This window comes from Bos mutus, chromosome 15 (assembly GCF_027580195.1).
Source record: "Bos mutus isolate GX-2022 chromosome 15, NWIPB_WYAK_1.1, whole genome shotgun sequence".
Lineage (NCBI taxonomy): Eukaryota > Metazoa > Chordata > Mammalia > Artiodactyla > Bovidae > Bos > Bos mutus.
Window position 1 is genome coordinate 63,758,041 of NC_091631.1, and position 17,377 is coordinate 63,775,417.

General features: G+C 38.7%; 1 protein-coding gene across 2 annotated transcripts in view; it reads right to left on the reverse strand.

Annotated features, from left to right (window-relative positions):
- CWF19L2 (CWF19 like cell cycle control factor 2) overlaps nt 1-17,377 on the reverse strand; it is a 139,982-nt gene that overhangs the window by 109,340 nt on the left and 13,265 nt on the right. For both annotated transcript variants that reach the window (XM_070384286.1, XM_070384285.1), the window contains exons 4-5: nt 10,946-11,056; nt 10,085-10,204 (exon numbers count right to left, since the gene is read on the reverse strand). In XM_070384286.1, the coding sequence (XP_070240387.1) occupies nt 10,085-10,204; nt 10,946-11,056 (231 nt within the window). The remainder of the gene's footprint in view (nt 1-10,084; nt 10,205-10,945; nt 11,057-17,377) is intronic.

The following is a 17,377-nucleotide window of genomic DNA, read 5'->3' on the forward strand; positions in this document are numbered from 1 at the left end:
AGTGGTTTTTGCCATACATTGACATGAACCAGCCATGGGTGTACATGTGTACCTCATCCTGAACTCCCCTCCCACCTCCCTCCCCATCCCATCCTCAGGGTCATCCCAGTGCACCAGCTCTGAGTGCCCTGTCTCATGCATCGAACCTGGACTGGCAATCTATTTCACATACAGTAATATACGTGTTTCATTGCTATTCTCTCAAATCATCCCACCCTCACCTTCTCCCAGAGTAATGGAAATAAAAGCAAAAATAAACAAATGGGACCTAATTAAACTTAAAAGCTTTTGTACAATGAAGAAAACTATAAGCAAAGTGAAAAGACAGCCTTCAGAATGGGAGAAAATAATAGTAAACGAAGCAACTGATAAAACACTCTTAAGACACACTTCTTCCAACTTGGAGGAAATAATGTCTAAATTAACATTCACTCAATGTATTTACTGAATGCCTACCATGAATTGGAACTGTGTTAGATGCAGAAGATAAAACAGTCAATACCCTAACTCAGCCCTTGCTAGCTTATAAGATAGTGAGGAATATAGATAATATACAAGTAATTGACAAGTGTTTTGAAGACAGAAGTACAGAGTGCTAAAACCATATACAATTCAAACTCCTCTCATGCTGACAAATCAAAGACTTCCTAGAGAAAGTACTATGAGGAGTATTAAACCTAAAAACGAGTAAGAATTAGCCAGTTTCTTTTGTGGGTACCGAGAGCATTAAGGTGCGCCAAGGACAAGAATAAAAGCATGTTCATAAAACCCTAGAGGAAAGGAAAAGCACTGCAGTTTTAGGAAAGACAGTAATTCAGACTTAAATAAAACTTTAGAAGCACGAATGAGTAGCAACAAGAGATTAGGTTGTACAATAATCAGAGGCTAGGTCACAGGAGCCACTTGAAACAGCTATTGGAGCTTCATGCTGGGGCAATGGTGAGTCATAAACACGATCAGCTTTGTATTATACAAAGAGCAAACTGGTTTCAGAATGGACAAAAGACTGGAGAAGAGCAACATTAGAGGTAGGAAACCAGTCAGAAAACTGTGGCAGTAATCAGGGAGAGAGGATAATAACCTAGTAACAACATGGGAGTCTACCATGTTCCAAGCGCTATGCCAGGCACTGGTGGTGGTGGTTTAGTCGTGAGTCATGACCAACTCTCGTGACCCCATGACTATAGCCCGCCAGGCTCCTCTGCCCATGGGATTCTCCAGGAAAGAATACTAGAGTGGGTTGCCATTTCCTTCTCCAGGGGATCTTTCTGACCCAGGGATAAAACCTACATCTTCTGCATTGCAGGTGGACTCTTTTCCATTGAGTGATGAGGGATGCTAGGCACTGAGGCTATAATTAACAAGCCAGGCATAGTTCTTACCATCAAAGAAATTATGGCCTTGAGAAAGGAGAAAGACAGCAATATTAATATAGATAAGCACTATAAAATTACTACAGAAACATATACTAGGGGTATCCAATTTGACTTAGGGGGTCAGAAAATGCTTCTTAGAACTAAAAATTGCAATTACTAGAAATAATAAAGGCAACTGGATAGAAAAGAATAGAAGGAATTAAATGTTAGTTTCTAGTAATATGAACCAACCTTTGAAAACAAAAATGTTTGGTGAAAATAAAAATTTTAAAGCATTTGAAACATATTCATGAGCTGACAAAAAAGTACAGAATCTTCAATGAACAAAATTTAAGTTAGGGACTTCTCTGCAGTTCCGTGGTTAAGATATCACGTTTCCACTGCAGAGTAAGCAAGTTCAATCCCTTGTCTGAGAACTAAGATCTCACATGCTGCAAGCCAAAAAATAGAAAAAAATAAAAAACAAACAAAAAATTTTAGTTAAAGGTTAACTTGGAAGGATAAACAAAGTAGTATGATTTGACTTCTTATAGTGTATACAAAAAGATTCTGTCACCTCCTTTTTTAGTCTACTATAACATACCTAGTATCTACAATCAAGAAATTCCTTCCAGTGCTCTCAGACACTCAAAGAGATATGCATCAGATACTCAACAGGATAACAAAGACTAAAATTACATACTGAGGTGGACAACTGACAAGTAATACAAATTATGAGATACTACCTGAAAGTATAAAAAAGACACACAACTGAATATATATAGAACTACTATCAGTAAGAAAAAGACAACCCCAGAACAAAAATTAACAGAAAACATAAATAGGCAGCTCATACTATGAGAAATCTAAATGACAGAAGAAAACAATGAAGAGATCTTCCCTAGTAGTCAGAGGAATGCATATTAATGCACAAAATACAATTTCTTACACATTAATCAGCATGACAAAAATTAAGTATGACAATACAGACACTAAGTATGGTAAAGAAACATACATTGTTCAGGGACAATACACAGATACTATGTCTTTGCAAGTGTCTGTAAAGAAAATACATGCATACTTCATAACTTAGCAATTTCACTTCTAAATATGTACTATGGAGAAATTTAGCACTGCTTGTAATAGTTTGTAAGAGTGAAAAACAACAAAAGTGGAATGGAAATTTACAAAACGGCAGAGTTAGATTATGAAGGACTACTGAGTAAGTAAAAGGAATGACATGGAAATAAAATATATCAACAGAATCAATCTCTAAAATAAAATATTGGTCATATCATTTGCAAATAATATTTTTGACAACAGGTTAATATCTAAAATATACAAACAATTCTTACAACTCAATATCAAAAAGTAAACCACTCAATTAAAAAACGGTCAGAAGACCTGAATAGACATTTTTCCAAACGCCTATGTGTGCCAAAACACAGCTAGCACACACGCACAAGACAAATGCTCAACATCACTAACCACTGTGGAACTGCAAATCAAAACCACAATGAGATGTCACTTCACACCTGTTAAAATGGCTATCATCAGTTCAGTTCAGTCGCTCAGTCATGTCCGATTCTTTGCGACCCCAGGAATCGAAGCACGCCAGGCCTCCCTGTCCATCGCCAACTCCCGGAGTTCATTCAGACTCACATCCATCAAGTCGGTGATACCATCCAGCCATCTCATCCTCTGTCATCCCGTTCTCCTCCGGCCCTCAATCCCTCCCAGCATCAGAGTCTTTTCCAATGAGTCAACTCTTCACATGAGGTGGCCAAAGTACTGGAGTTTCAGCTTTAGCATCATTCCTTTCAAAGAAAACCCAGGGCTGATCTCCTTCAGAATGGACTGGTTGAATCTCCTTGCAGTCCAAGGGACTCTCAAGAGTCTTCTCCAACACCACAGTTCAAAAGCATCAATTCTGCAGCGATCAGCTTTCTTCACAGTCCAACTCTCACATCCATACGTGACCACTGGAAAAACCATAGCTTTGACTAGATGGACCTTTGTTGGCAAAGTAATGTCTCTGCTTTTCAATATGCTATCTAGGTTGGTCATAACTTTCCTTCCAAGGAATAAGCGTCTTTTAATTTCATGGCTGCAGTCACCATCTGCAGTGATTTTGGAGCCCAAAAAAATAAAGTCTGACACTATTTCCACTGTTTCCCCATCTATTTCCCATGAAGTGATGGGACCAGATGCCATGATCTTCACTTTCTGAATGTTGAGCTTTAAGTCAACTTTTTCACTCTCCTCTTTCACTTTCATCAAGAGGCTTTTTAGTTCCTCTTCACTTTCTCAAAAAGACCACAAATAACGTGTTGGTGATGCAGAGAAAGAAGAATCCTAGTACATTCTAGGAAAGAATGTAAATTGAGACAGCCACTATGGAATACAGTATGAATGTTCCTCAAAAAAAATAAAAACAAAATTACTATATGATCCAGAAATTGCATTCCTGGGTATATATTCAAAGAAAATGAAAGACTAATTCAAAAAGACATATGTACTCCAATGTTCATATCAGAATTGTTCACTACTGTCAAAATATTGAAGAAAGCTAAGTATCCATCAATAGATGAATGGATAAACAAGTTGTGATACACACACACATACTGGAATATTACTCAACTGCATGAAAAGAATGAAATTCTGCCATTTGCAAAAACATGGATGAACCTACAGCATATCATGCTTAGTGAAATAAGCCAAGGCAGAGAAAGACAAACACTGCAGTTATTACTTATGTGTGAAATAAATGAATAACAGAAACAGACTCACAGAACAAACTAGTGTCATCAGTAAGGAAAGGTAATGTCAAGAGGTTCAACAGGGGTAGGGAATTAAGATGTACAAACTACTATGTACAAAATAAACTACAGGACATATTGTAGAGCACAGGGAAGTATAGCCACTGTTTTATAAACTACAAAAATACTGAATCACAATGTTGCACACCTGAAACTAATAATGAATATAAACCACACTTCAATAAAAAATAAAATTAAAGTAAAAGCACAATAAAGCTTTTAAATACCAATTACAAAAATTTTTAAAAATTAAAATGCTAACCATCATCTGAAGAAAGAAACAAGAGACTAACATGATGTGCCAGGCATAACATACTCAAACTGGTCTGTGGATGTTTGAAAACTGGCTAGTCTCACTCATTATCTAGATGATTTACTCCTGAACAATAATCTGAATTTTTACCTAAGCAAAAATCAAAAATTACTACAGGTTATGAAACATTAGGACTAAATCCAGGTATTTACAAGACAGCAAAATAAATTCATGGGTAAAAGAATATTAAATATTCTTCCCTTTCAAATGTATAAAAGGAATAAAGCAGCACATATAGTTTTCTAAAAAGTTTATAATCTCATAAGGGAAGTAAAATAAGACTATTAAATTAGAGCACTTTATAGAAAACTACAAGTACTAGAAAGTAAAGCAACAAATAAAGTACTATGGAAACATAAAGGAAGAAGAGATTTATTTCAATCAAGAGAAATAGTAAGAATTTCATCATATATATCAAGTTAAGCCTTGAAGGATAAACAAGATGCAGCCATAGAGACATAGAGGGCATGTACTTAGAAAAATCCAGATGAACAAAAATTCCGAGACAGGAAATTGCAGAAAAACACAAAGTAATTAACTATTTTGGTTGAAGTGCAAATCACCCAAAAGAAAAGAGTCCAATCTGTTTGGACTCCATTTGCAGGCAGCATTTTGAGGTCTTTAAAAAAGAACAATAAATATAGCTCCTTTCTTTTCAATCTAGGCTCTGAGCAAGGTAAGAAACACTCACTCACTCACACACACACAAACATACACACACAAAAGAAGAAGAAATAAAAGACAAAAATCACCTTTATTGTTGCTGCTAAGTTGCTTCAGTCATGTCCGACTCTGTGAGACCCCAGAGATGACAGCCCACCAGGCTCCCCCGTCCCTGGGATTCTCCAGGCAAGAACACTGGAGTGGGTTGCCATTTCCTTCTCCAATGCATGAAAGGGAAAAGTGAAACTGAAGTCACTCAGTCATATCCAAATCCTAGCGACCCCATGGACTGCAGCCCACCAGGCTCCTCTGTCCATGGGATTTTCCAAGCAAGAGTACTGCAGTGGGGTGCCATTGCCTTCTCCAACCTTTATTGTTAATGAAGGCTAAAGTGGAATTTTTCTTTCAGTGGACACCAAATGCATCTGTTAACTGAACCCTGCAATGAGGCAGACTTTCCCAGGTGTAGAATATGATGAACAAATCACTGCAGATGGTGACTGCAGCCATGAAATTAAAAGATGCTTACTCCTTGGAAGGAAAGTTATGACCAACCTAGATAGCATATTCAAAAGTAGAGACATTATTTTGCCAACAAAGGTCCGTCTAGTCAAGGCTATGGTTTTTCCTGTGGTCATGTATGGATGTGAGAGTTGGACTGTGAAGAAGGCTGAGCGCCGAAGAATTGATGCTTTTGAACTGTGGTGTTGGAGAAGACTCTTGAGAGTCCCTTGGACTGCAAGCAGATCCAACCAGTCCATTCTGAAGGAGATCAGCCCTGGGATTTCTTTGGAGGGAATGATGCTAAAGCTGCAACTCCAGTACTTTGACCACCTCATGCAAAGAGTTGACTCATTGGAAAAGACCCTGATGCTGGGAGGGATTGGGGGCAGGAGGAGAAGGGGACGACAGAGGATGAGATGGCTGGATGGCATCACTGACTCGATGGACATGAGGCTCAGTGAACTCCAGGAGTTGGTGATGGACAGGGAAGCCTGGCATGCTGCGATTCACGGGGTAGCAAAGAGTCGGACACGACTGAGCGACTGAACTGAACTGAACTGAACTGAACCCCACATCATCTCATTCGCCACACAATCTCTGCAGTCTGTTCCATAAGAAGGAAAGGCAGGGCTAAGCCAAGCATGCCCAGTTTATTCTTTGCAAATTTTCTAATAGAAAAAGTACTTCATATCCTCAAGGACAGAATGAGAAAGGAGGGTAGAGCACAAAACACCACTAGCAGAGCTTCATCTGTGGAAAAGGAAATACTAGAAATGTCAAAGACACATTCTCATTAACTTGAATCACTGAAGACTTCTAAACAGAGTAATAAGACCATGACAGAAGCTGTACTCTGAAAAAGTTAATCTGACATCAGGTGCAAGGCTGCTGGGAAAAAAAAAAAAAAAAGGGGGTGTTATTGTAACTGCCCAGGCAAGAGTTAAACCATGGCCTGAACCACAATAATATTTAACCTTGTATGTTTCCTAGTTTCAGGGGCTCTCCTCAGTCACTACACATACTAACTCAGGTCCAGCAGAGAGGACATAAATGAGGCAGAGAGAGAAGACATACAACTAACAACTGGCATTCAAACTAGAGGAGCAGGAACAGGAGTGAAAACAATGATACAGGTGCAAAAGACAAAAACTACATTATCAAATGAGCAGATCAACAGATGCTAACTTACTTGAATCAGAGAAGTTTATATATAAGAATTTGTAAGAAAAGATTATATTAATTAGAAAGCCTGTTATTCAGTGCTGCTGCTGCTGCTGCTAAGTCACTTCAGTCGTGTCCGACTCTGTGCGACCCTATAGATGGCAGCCCACCAGGCTTCCCCATCCCTGGAATTCTCCAGGCAAGAACACTGGAGTGGGCTGCCATTGCCTTCTCCAACGCATGAAAGTAAAAAGTGAAAGTGAAGTCGCTCAGTCGTGTCCAACTCTTAGCAACCCCATGGACTGCAGCCTACCAGGCTCCTCTGTCCATGGATTTTCCAGGCAAGAGTACTGGAGTGGGGTGCCACTGCCTTCTCCAAATTCAGTGCTAGAACGTTGATAAGCATGTCAAAGTACTACAGTTTCTTAGGAAAGGAAAGGTTTTCTGTAATAGTATTTCTAAGAAAAACTAATTACTATTTCGATCTACTTAAAAATACTGAAGAGTTTACTACGTTCTATTGATATAGAGAACAGGCTTGAATACGTGCAAAACCTAAGATCCTAAGCCATTGATACCCTAACAGACCAGACTGTTCATGCCTACAAAGAGCAGAGCATGATTTCAGAAGCAAGCATGTAACAGCAATGGGTAAAATCAACTTCCTGACGTCATACAACTCCTCTCTCTTGCTCTACTATCCACTGGATATCTCCCTATGCTACTTTGCCCTTGAGTCCCAACTTCTTCAGGTCTAACTCAGAGACAAAACAGAAATAAAGGTGTTCCAAAAATGCCTGGCCCCGAAGTTCCAAATGGACAGCTCCTTAATTATAAAGCCAATACAGATTACCACACCAACATTTTCAAAATTAAAACAGAACTGAGGGGAAAAAAAAACAAAACAAAACAAAAAAAATTGATCATAGGACTTCACGATCACTCCTTCACAGTTTTCATTTATTTGTGCCTCTATGTGGCATTCAAGGTAAATTCTTTTTTTAAAACTTTTTATTTTGTATTAGGGTAAAGCTGATTTACAAACAATGCTGTGACAAATTTCAGGTGAACATCAAAGGGACCCAGCCATACATACACATGTATCCATTCTCGCCCAAACTCCCCTTTCACCCAGGCTACCATACAACACTGAGCAGAGTTCCTTGTGCTATACAGTAGCTCTCAAGGTAAATTCTTAAAGACTATTTTCTTGTTCTTGTTATCTAATACTGTGTTCAGCTGTTTGTTGTTTGACCATTTACAAGTTTTCTAATTTCAACTCTCATATTTGTCATTTCTACAAGTTCGTACTGGCTCTGTCTCAAATCCATGTTATTAATATTTTATCCCATATTCATATTTCCTATTCCTGCTGTTACTATATAAAGCTATTAAATATTCCAAAAGATAAAAGGTTTTAGATCAGATATGGGGCTGATTCTGTTGCTTAGTGTTTTTTTATTGGTATAGATATTTATTTCTTTTCTAAAAAATCAATGAATTGGAGGATAATTACTTTACAATATTGTGATGGCTTCTGTCATACATCAACATGAATCAACCACAGGTATACATGTGTCTCCCCTTAGCCTGAACCCCCCTCCCACCTCCCTCCGCACCCCATCCCTCTGGGTTGTCCCAGAGCACCACTGGCATTGAGTGTGCTGCTTCATGCATCAAACCTGCACTGGTCATCTATTTTACATATGGTAACGTACATGTTTCAATGCTATTCTCTCACATCATCCCACCCTCGCCTTCTGCCACTGAGTCCAAAATCTGTGTCTCCTTTGATGCCCTGCAAGTAGGATCATCGGTTGCTGCTGCTGCTGCTAAGTCACTCAGTCGTGTCCAGCTCTGTGCAACCCCATAGATGGCAGCCCACCAGCTCCCCCATCCCTGAGATTCTCCAGGTAGGAACACTGGAGTGGGTTGCCATTTCCCTCTCCAATGCATGAAAGTGAAAAGGGAAAGTGAAGTCGCTCAGTCGTGTCCGACTCTTCACGACCCCAAGGACTGCAGCCCACCAGGCTCCTCCATCCATGGGATTTTCCAGGCAAGAGTACTGGAGTGGGGTGCCATTGCCTTCTCTGAGGATTATCAGTACTGTCTTCTAAATTCTGCATACATGCATTAACATACAGTATATGTCTTTCTCTTTCTGACTTATTTCACTCTGTATAATAGGCTCCAGATTCATCCACCTCATTAGAACTAACTCAAATGTGCTCCTTTTTATGGCTGAGTTCAAAGGTCTGTCTAGTCAAGGCTATGGTTTTTCCAGTGGTCACGTATGGATGTGAGAGTTGGAGAGTGAAGAAAGCTGAGCGCCGAAGCATTGATGCTTTAGAACTGTGGTGTTCGAGAAGACTCTTGAGAGTCCCTTGGACTACAAGGAGATCCAACCAGTCCATTCTGAAGGAGATCAGCCCTGGGATTTCTTTGGAAGGAATGATGCTAAAGCTGAAACTCCAGTACTTTGGCCACCTCATGCAAAGAGTTGACTCATTGGAAAAGACTCTGGGAGGGATTGGGGGCAGGAGGAGAAGGGGATGACAGAAGATGAGAAATGGCTGGATGGCATCAACGACTCGATGGACGTGACTTTGAGTGAATTCCAGGAGTTGGTGATGGACAGGGAGGCCTGGCGTGCTGTGATTCATGGGGTCACAAAGAGTCGGACATGACTGAGCAACTGAACTGAACTGAATATTTCATTGTTTATATGTACCACAACTTCCTTATCAATTCATCTGTTGTTTATTGTTTCAAGTGAATCTCATTTACGGACCATCATTACATTTTCATGTATTTTATGATTTTAGCTTATGACCTTCAATGCCACAGAACTTGTTTCTGAGAGACATGTGAGGCCTAAGTTGATAGGGTCATCCCCTAGAAAGGACCGATAGTTACTTTTGCCAATCACTTCAAGGCACTACTAACTCAAGAATACTTTAAATTCTCACCTCAAAGATTTTCAGACCACATATATAACATGGTTCAAGTCCTAAACCCTTATAAATCAAAGCTGTAAACCAAATTCTATACTCAGCCATATATGCCCTAGAATTATAAATACAACATACATTTATACTTATTTCAGCAAAAAAAATTTTTAAAGAACTTATATCACATTTCATAGTTGTTCCCACTGATTTTATTAAATACCACAAAAAATAATATCTTACAAGTAAAACTGCATTTATATACATGTGTATCACTTAAAGGCAAATTAGAAAGGTAAAGTATTTTAAATATTCTCTTACCTGTTCAAGTGCCTGGGTTTTCTCTTGCTGTGTTTTCCTTGCAGCTTCCTTTTCAGCTTTGAGTGATGATGACGACACAGTTTTAACAGACATAAAATCAACAGTCATCCATTCATCCCTCTATTAAGAAAAAGAAGTCACTTCAGTATAAATTGATTAGAACAACACTAAACATTTAGTAATAAATTTTAGAGATCCTAGGGGCATTGAAACCTGGATTAAAGACACATGGCTGTATAATTTATTAGCAAGTTTCTTAGTCTCTGTAAGCCATAACTCTTCCCTGTAAAAATGGGTAAAAACACCTACATTTCAGGAATGCTGTAAGGAGTTAACAAGAAACTGACAAGGCATCTAGCTCAATGCCTGATACAAAACAGGCACTCAGACATTAGTTCTTCCCACCTTTCTTTCTTCACTGTTGCTAACAATATAAAAATAACAGTCTTCTTTGGCATATGAACTATAACCCAAAACTGTGACCTATTCAACTAAGAGCATTGCTAATAAAATTTTGGCATGCAGTGAAGGGAAAAACTGTGACTTGAACTCCACTAACTATAGAAAGGTCAGATAGATATAACAGTACAAAGCTTCAAGTACATAAGGGGAGAAGTACCACTTCCCTGTCAACAATCAGAAGCAGAAAACCCTGAGAGACTAGACTAGGGATAAATGCTAACTTTCCCACAGGAGAAGAAACGAAGTTCAAAAGCTCAGCAGATTGCGTTATTGCTAAATTACTTGTAAATTTTTATTGTTTACAAAGTCTAATTTTTCTACTGAAGAAATTATACTAATTTCATTTTAACATTAACCTACTCTTGTAAGTTCACACTTGTTTAAAATCAGGTGGCTTACCTGAATAATCTGATTATCTTCTTTTTCTAACTTTTCATCTTTAATCTTCCAGGCCTTTTCCTTGCCAGGAGTCTGGGAGGGAACAGCCTCAACCCACTCATCTTCAGAGCTCTAAGAATATTTAGAATATAAGTAAAATTCTCAAATTTACATAGTTTCATATAAAAACTCTGTGTAGTTGCACTCTTTCATTTTTTCTCATCCCTAAAATACCAACCTTATTTGGGTTTCCAGTCTTTGCCCACTATACTTTCTAATCTCTAAATATTCCTCTTGGGGAATTAAATCCATTCTCATGGCTTAAACTACCACCAATTATGCTGACATCTTTCTAATTTATAAACCCTAAGTTTCAATAATTTAAACAACTGCCTACAACATTTAAATGCCACGCTGAACTCAGTAAGAACAAAAAGTAAACCCAGCATATACTTCTACAATACTTGTGCCTCTTCCTATATATTTGAATTAAGCATCACTACCCACCCACTTCCCTAAGTCAGAAGTTTCAGGATCATCTTGCCCCTGCCATCTAAACCTACTACTGTATTTCGAAAAGATTTCCAAACTATACCATACAGTGAACATCAAATGACCATCATGGGATCCACCTCCACCCCTGGCCAGAACTGACTGTTTCAGAGGTTGTTACCTAAACCAACTGATTTCAATCTTAGTCACTCTCCAGAAATCTGAAATGGTTTACTCTATAACTAAGGAGAACTGGAAAGACTGTGGCAGAGACCATTTCTACCATGAGGCACAGAATTCAGCAAAAATTTATCAGTATCAAGAAAAACAAAAACAGAACTAAGAGGGGAAGAAAAGGAAGATAGAAAGAAGACTCATTAAAGCATTCATGACTCTAGGTCCAGGTATTTCCTAAAACCCACCTGCACTGCTATATGTCCTATGAGACTCTGCTGCTTTAATAGTGATGAAAGTGAAAGAGGAGAGTGAAAAAGTTAGCTTGAAACTCAACATTCAAAAAACTAAGATCATGGCATCTGGTCCCATCACTTCATGGAAAATACATGGGAAAAAATGGAAACAGTGACAGACTTTATTTTGGGGGACTCCAAAATCACTGCAGATGGCAACTGAAGCCATGAAATTAAAAGACACTTGCTCCTTGGAGGAAAAGTTATGACCAACTTAGAAAGCATATTCAAAAGCAGAGACATTACTTTACCAACAAAGGTCCATCTAGTCAAAGCTATGGTTTTTCCAGTAGTCATGTATGGATGTGAGAGTTGGACTATAAAGAAAGCCAAGCGCTGAAGAATTGATGCTTTTGAGCAGTGGTGTTGGGACTCTTGAGAGTCCCTTGGACGGCAAGGAGATCCAACCAGTCCATTCTAAAGGAGATCAGTCGTGAATAATCAATGGAAGGACTGATGTTGAAGCTGAAGCTCCAATACTTTGGCCACCTGATCCAAAGAACTGACTCATTGGAAAAGACGCTGATGCTAAGCAAGATTGAAGGCAGGAGGAGAAGGGGACAACAGAGGATGAGATGGTTGGATGGCATCATGGATTTGATGGACATGAGTTTGAGCAAACTCCAGGAGTTGGTAATGGACAGGGAAGCCTGGCGTGCTGCAGTCCATTGGGTCACAAAGAGTTGGACACAAATGAGCAACTGAAGTGACCTGAAATCAATTTACATTTGGTTTCTGTTACCTACAATCAATAGTTCCAACTAATATATACTCTTTCCTCCCCATCCTTAAAGCAACAGCCCTAGATCAGATCTGCTTATTTCTCATCTGGAAAAACCAAATTAGTCTCCATAACCCCTGTCTTTCCTGCTCCCTTTCATTCTCCAACTCCCACTCTAAATACATTTAGAGTAATGTAAAGGGCACATCTGGTCACAGTACTACTCTTCTCTGACTACCTGTCATAAAGACTACTTTTACTCCTCTTCCTTCTGACCAATAAAATTCAATTTTATTTAAAGATGTAACATGCCTCCCTTCCTGGAAAGTAAAGGCTTAATCAAATCTCCAATAAGGTGGAAATGAAAGTATTGTGTAGGACGTTCTAGAAGTTAAGAAAAAGAGGGCATCCTCTCTACTGTTATGTAATCTAAGAGGCACTTTTTAAAGACAACAGCATGACAAAACTAGAAGCCTTGGTCCCAGAAGGCCACACTACCATTAAGTTGTCTACCTGATTTCCTTTACATGAAAGAAAAGTTAACTACTTTTACATTATACATATTTTATATTAACCAACGGCTATTCTGAAGTTCTCTAATAAATACAAATGAATCTAATTTGATGATACATTTACTATTACTACTATAAACCAAACTTCATGGTTTACAAAATCCTATCAACCACTACAGCTTCATCTATTGTTTTATATAAGGCAGAGGAACCAGAGATCAAATTGCCAACATCTGCTGGATCATCGAAGAACCAAGAGAGTTCCAGAAAAACATCTATTTCTGCTTTACTGACTATGCCAAAGCTTTGACTATGTGGATCACAACAAACTGTGGAAAATTCTGAGAGATGGGAATACCAGACCACCTGACCTGCCTCTTGAGAAACCTATAGGCAGGTCAGGAAACAACAGTTAGAACTGGACATGGAACAACAGACTGGTTCCAAATAGGAAAAGGAGAACGTCAAGGCTGTATATTGTCACCCTGCTTATTTAACTTATATGCAGAGTACATCATGAAAAACGCTGGACTGGAAGAAGCACAAGCTGGAATCAAGATTGCCAGGAGAAATATCAATAACCTCAGATATGCAGATATGCACTTCCCTTATGGCAGAAAGTGAAAAGGAACTAAAAAGCCTCTTGATGAAAGTGAAAGAGGAAAGTGAAAAGTTGGCTTAAAGCTCAACATTCAGAAAACGAAGATCATAGCATCTGGTTCCATCACTTCATGGGAAATAGATGGGGAAACAGTGGAAACAGTGTCAGACTTTATTTTTCTGGGCTCCAAAATCACTGCAGATGGTGACTGCAGCCATGAAATTAAAAGACGCTTACTCCTTGGAAGGAAAGTTATGACCAACCTAGACAGCATATTCAAAAGCAGAGTCATTACTTTGCCAACAAAGGTCCATCTAGTCAAGGCTATGGTTTTTCCAGTGGTCATGTATGGATGTGAGAGTTGGACTGTGAAGAAAGCTAAGCACCTAAGAATTGATGCTGATGAACTGCGTTGGAGAAGACTCTTGAGAGTCCCTTGGACTGCAAGGAGATCCAACCAATCCATCCTAAAGGGGATCAGTCCTGGGTGTTCATTGGAAAGAGCGATGCTGAAGCTGGAACTCCAATACTTTGGCCACTTCATGCAAAGAGTTGACTCATTAGAAAAGACCCTGATGCTGGGAGGGATTGGGGGCAGGAGGAGAAGGGGATGACAGAGGATGAGATGGCTGTATGGCATCACCGACTCGATGGACATTGGTTTGGGTAAACTCCGGGAGTTGGTGATGGACAGGGAGGCCTGGCGTGCTGTGACTCACGGGGTCACAGAGTCAGACACGACTGAGCGACTGAACTGAACTGAACTGAATCTAACACTGTTAAGTTCCTTATAGTTAAATTTACATACATATATACACAAACATACATGCACACACTTTTATACCATGTTCTTTCTTACTTCCATGCCTTTGCTCTCACAATTCCTTGTGCGCACACACCCCTATGTGCAAGGTTGATTCTTACTCATCCTTTAAATCTCAATTCCAGCGTCATTTCCTCAATAAACCTGCATATAAAATCCTTCTTCCCTAATACCCTGAAATGCCATGGCATCATGAGATTACATACTGAAAGTATGTTTCTACTTAATTAATGAGTTCCCCAAAAGTTCGAACTCTATATATTTATATTCCCCACGTATATGAAAGTATCTGGCAAAAAAGTCAGCATTCAATAAATGTGCATTAAAATTAGCTGAACTGACTCTTCCAACAACTCAAGGTAGAGACTTTGGGCAGCAGCCTGCATCCAAGCATTAAATATCAGGCGCTGAATGAAAGAAGCCTATGTGACACAGCTGACAGTCTTCCTCCTTTATACAACAATGACACATGGACCATTCTGTATAGCTCTCCTGCCTCCATTTCATCTGTATTAATTTTGTTGCTAATTTTCACTCTTATTCACTCACCTCACCACTTCAGCATGATTTATGTTCCCCTCCCCAAACACCATGACCTAAGTTCTCTTGCTGATTTTAATTTCAATTCTCCATCTTACCTTGAAGAATTTATAAACTATCAATGTGACTCTTGACCTAAGAGAGGTCCCAGGACTCTTCTTATGTGTAGCCATCATAATTAACCACACTCCTCTTCCCATCTAACAGTCAAAGCCTAAAGACAGAACCAAGACAGAAAAGTGCCACCAATGAAAATATACATATTTATATATATATATATATATATATGTTATATATGCACATAAAATTCATAAAATTTATATATGTAAAATATAGGCTTTACATGTAATGTGTATATATATATATATATATAAATATGTGTATTTCTCAAGGTACTTGAGGACTTCTGCATTGGTCATGAAAAAAATAAATGGCACATCAGATTAGAAATATACAGAAAAGAAAACAAAAGTAGAAAATATAAGAAACAACTGTTTCTAGACATTGACTCTCAGTTGTGCAGGACTATGATCACTGAGAAAAGAGAAACAAGTGAATGTTACAATTACACTCTACTGGTTCTTGCCTGCTGGCACTTTCTAGACAAAGGCACAAGGAGAGGTAATTCAAGCACAGTATGACAATCTCACTGAGTTAAAAGAAATAGAATTTTAACTTCATGATGACTGAGACAGAGTATCCATGAAAAGGAACCTACACAGAGAAAGAGTTCTAGAAAACTATATGAGACCCCTGTAGTCTTTAACTCAATAACAAACCGAACACGTTTACAATGTAAGTCCATAAGGATACACAAAGAATAACTACCGTGTAAGAAACAATTATTAGAATAACTACCATATAAGGAACAATTATGCTATTTCCGGCAGAACAATGGTAAAGAATCCATTTGCCAATGCAGGAGATCCAAGAGATGCAGGTTCGATCCCTAGGTTGGGAAGATCCCCTGAGGTAGGAAATGGCAACCTGCTCCAGTATTCACACCTGGAAAATTCCAGAGACAGAGAAGCCTGATGAGCTACAGTCCATGGAGTTGCAAAGAGTCAGATACAACTGAGCACACACACATAAGCAGAGAGATCTCCAGAGCTCACAAACTGCCAGATCAGCAGAGAAACCACAAAACTAGAATTAAAATAGACTGGGAAAAAAACCTAGAAAAAAAACCCTCGTGGCTCAGCTGGTAAAGAATCCTCCTGCAAGGCAGGAGATACGGGTTCAATCCCTGGGTTGGGAAGGTCCCCTGGAGAAGGGAACAGCTACCCTCCAGTATTCTGACCTGTAGAATTCCATGGACCATGTTAAAAAAAAAAAAAAAAAAAAGAAGAATGCTAAAAATAACAACTAACCAAATGAAGCTAAGAGAAAGAAGAGAAAAAGGAATAAAAACAAATGGGACAAATAGAAAAGGGACTGGCAAGAAGAGAAACTCAAACATATCTATAATTATATTAAACATAAATAATCTCAGCACTGTCTAATAGGATCTTTCTATATCTAAACCACCCAATATGGTAGCCACTAATCCAGCCATAGAGACTTCCCTGGCTGCTCAGATGGTAAAGCGTCTGCCTACAATGGAGGAGACCTGGGTTCAATCCCTGGGTCAGGAAGATCCTCTGGCGAAGGAAATGGCAACCCACTCCAGTACTCTTGCCTGGAAAATCCCATGGATGGAAGAGCCTGGTAGGCTACAGATGTGAAGTCGCAGAGAGTCAGACACGACTGAGCGACTTCACCTTACCTTACCTTAATCTAGCCATATGTGTCTGTGAACACAAAAAAATCTGGCTAGTGAGACTAAAGAAATGATCTTTCAACCTGATAACTTCAATAAATTTTGATTAAAAATTTAAAACTCAATGTGGCTATCACATTATATAGTGGAGAAAATTCCCTAATTTAAAAGGAAGAAATTGATCAGCTAAATAAAAAGGCAAGCCTTAAATATAGACTGTCCACAAGAAATACACTTTCAATGTAAAATAAAGATACATTAAAACTAAAAATTTTTAGTTTTTTATCTTTATTGTATCTTTATTGTATACCTTGATATATCTTTATTTTACATTGAAAGTGTATTTCTTATGGACAGTCTATATTTAAGGCTTGCCTTTTTATTTAGCTGATCAATTTCCACTAATACAGTATACTAACGCATATATATGGAATTTAGAAAGATGGTAACAATAACCCTGTATACGAGAAAGCAAAAGAGACACTGATACATAGAACAGTCTTTTGGACTCTGTGGGAGAGGGACAGAGTGGGAT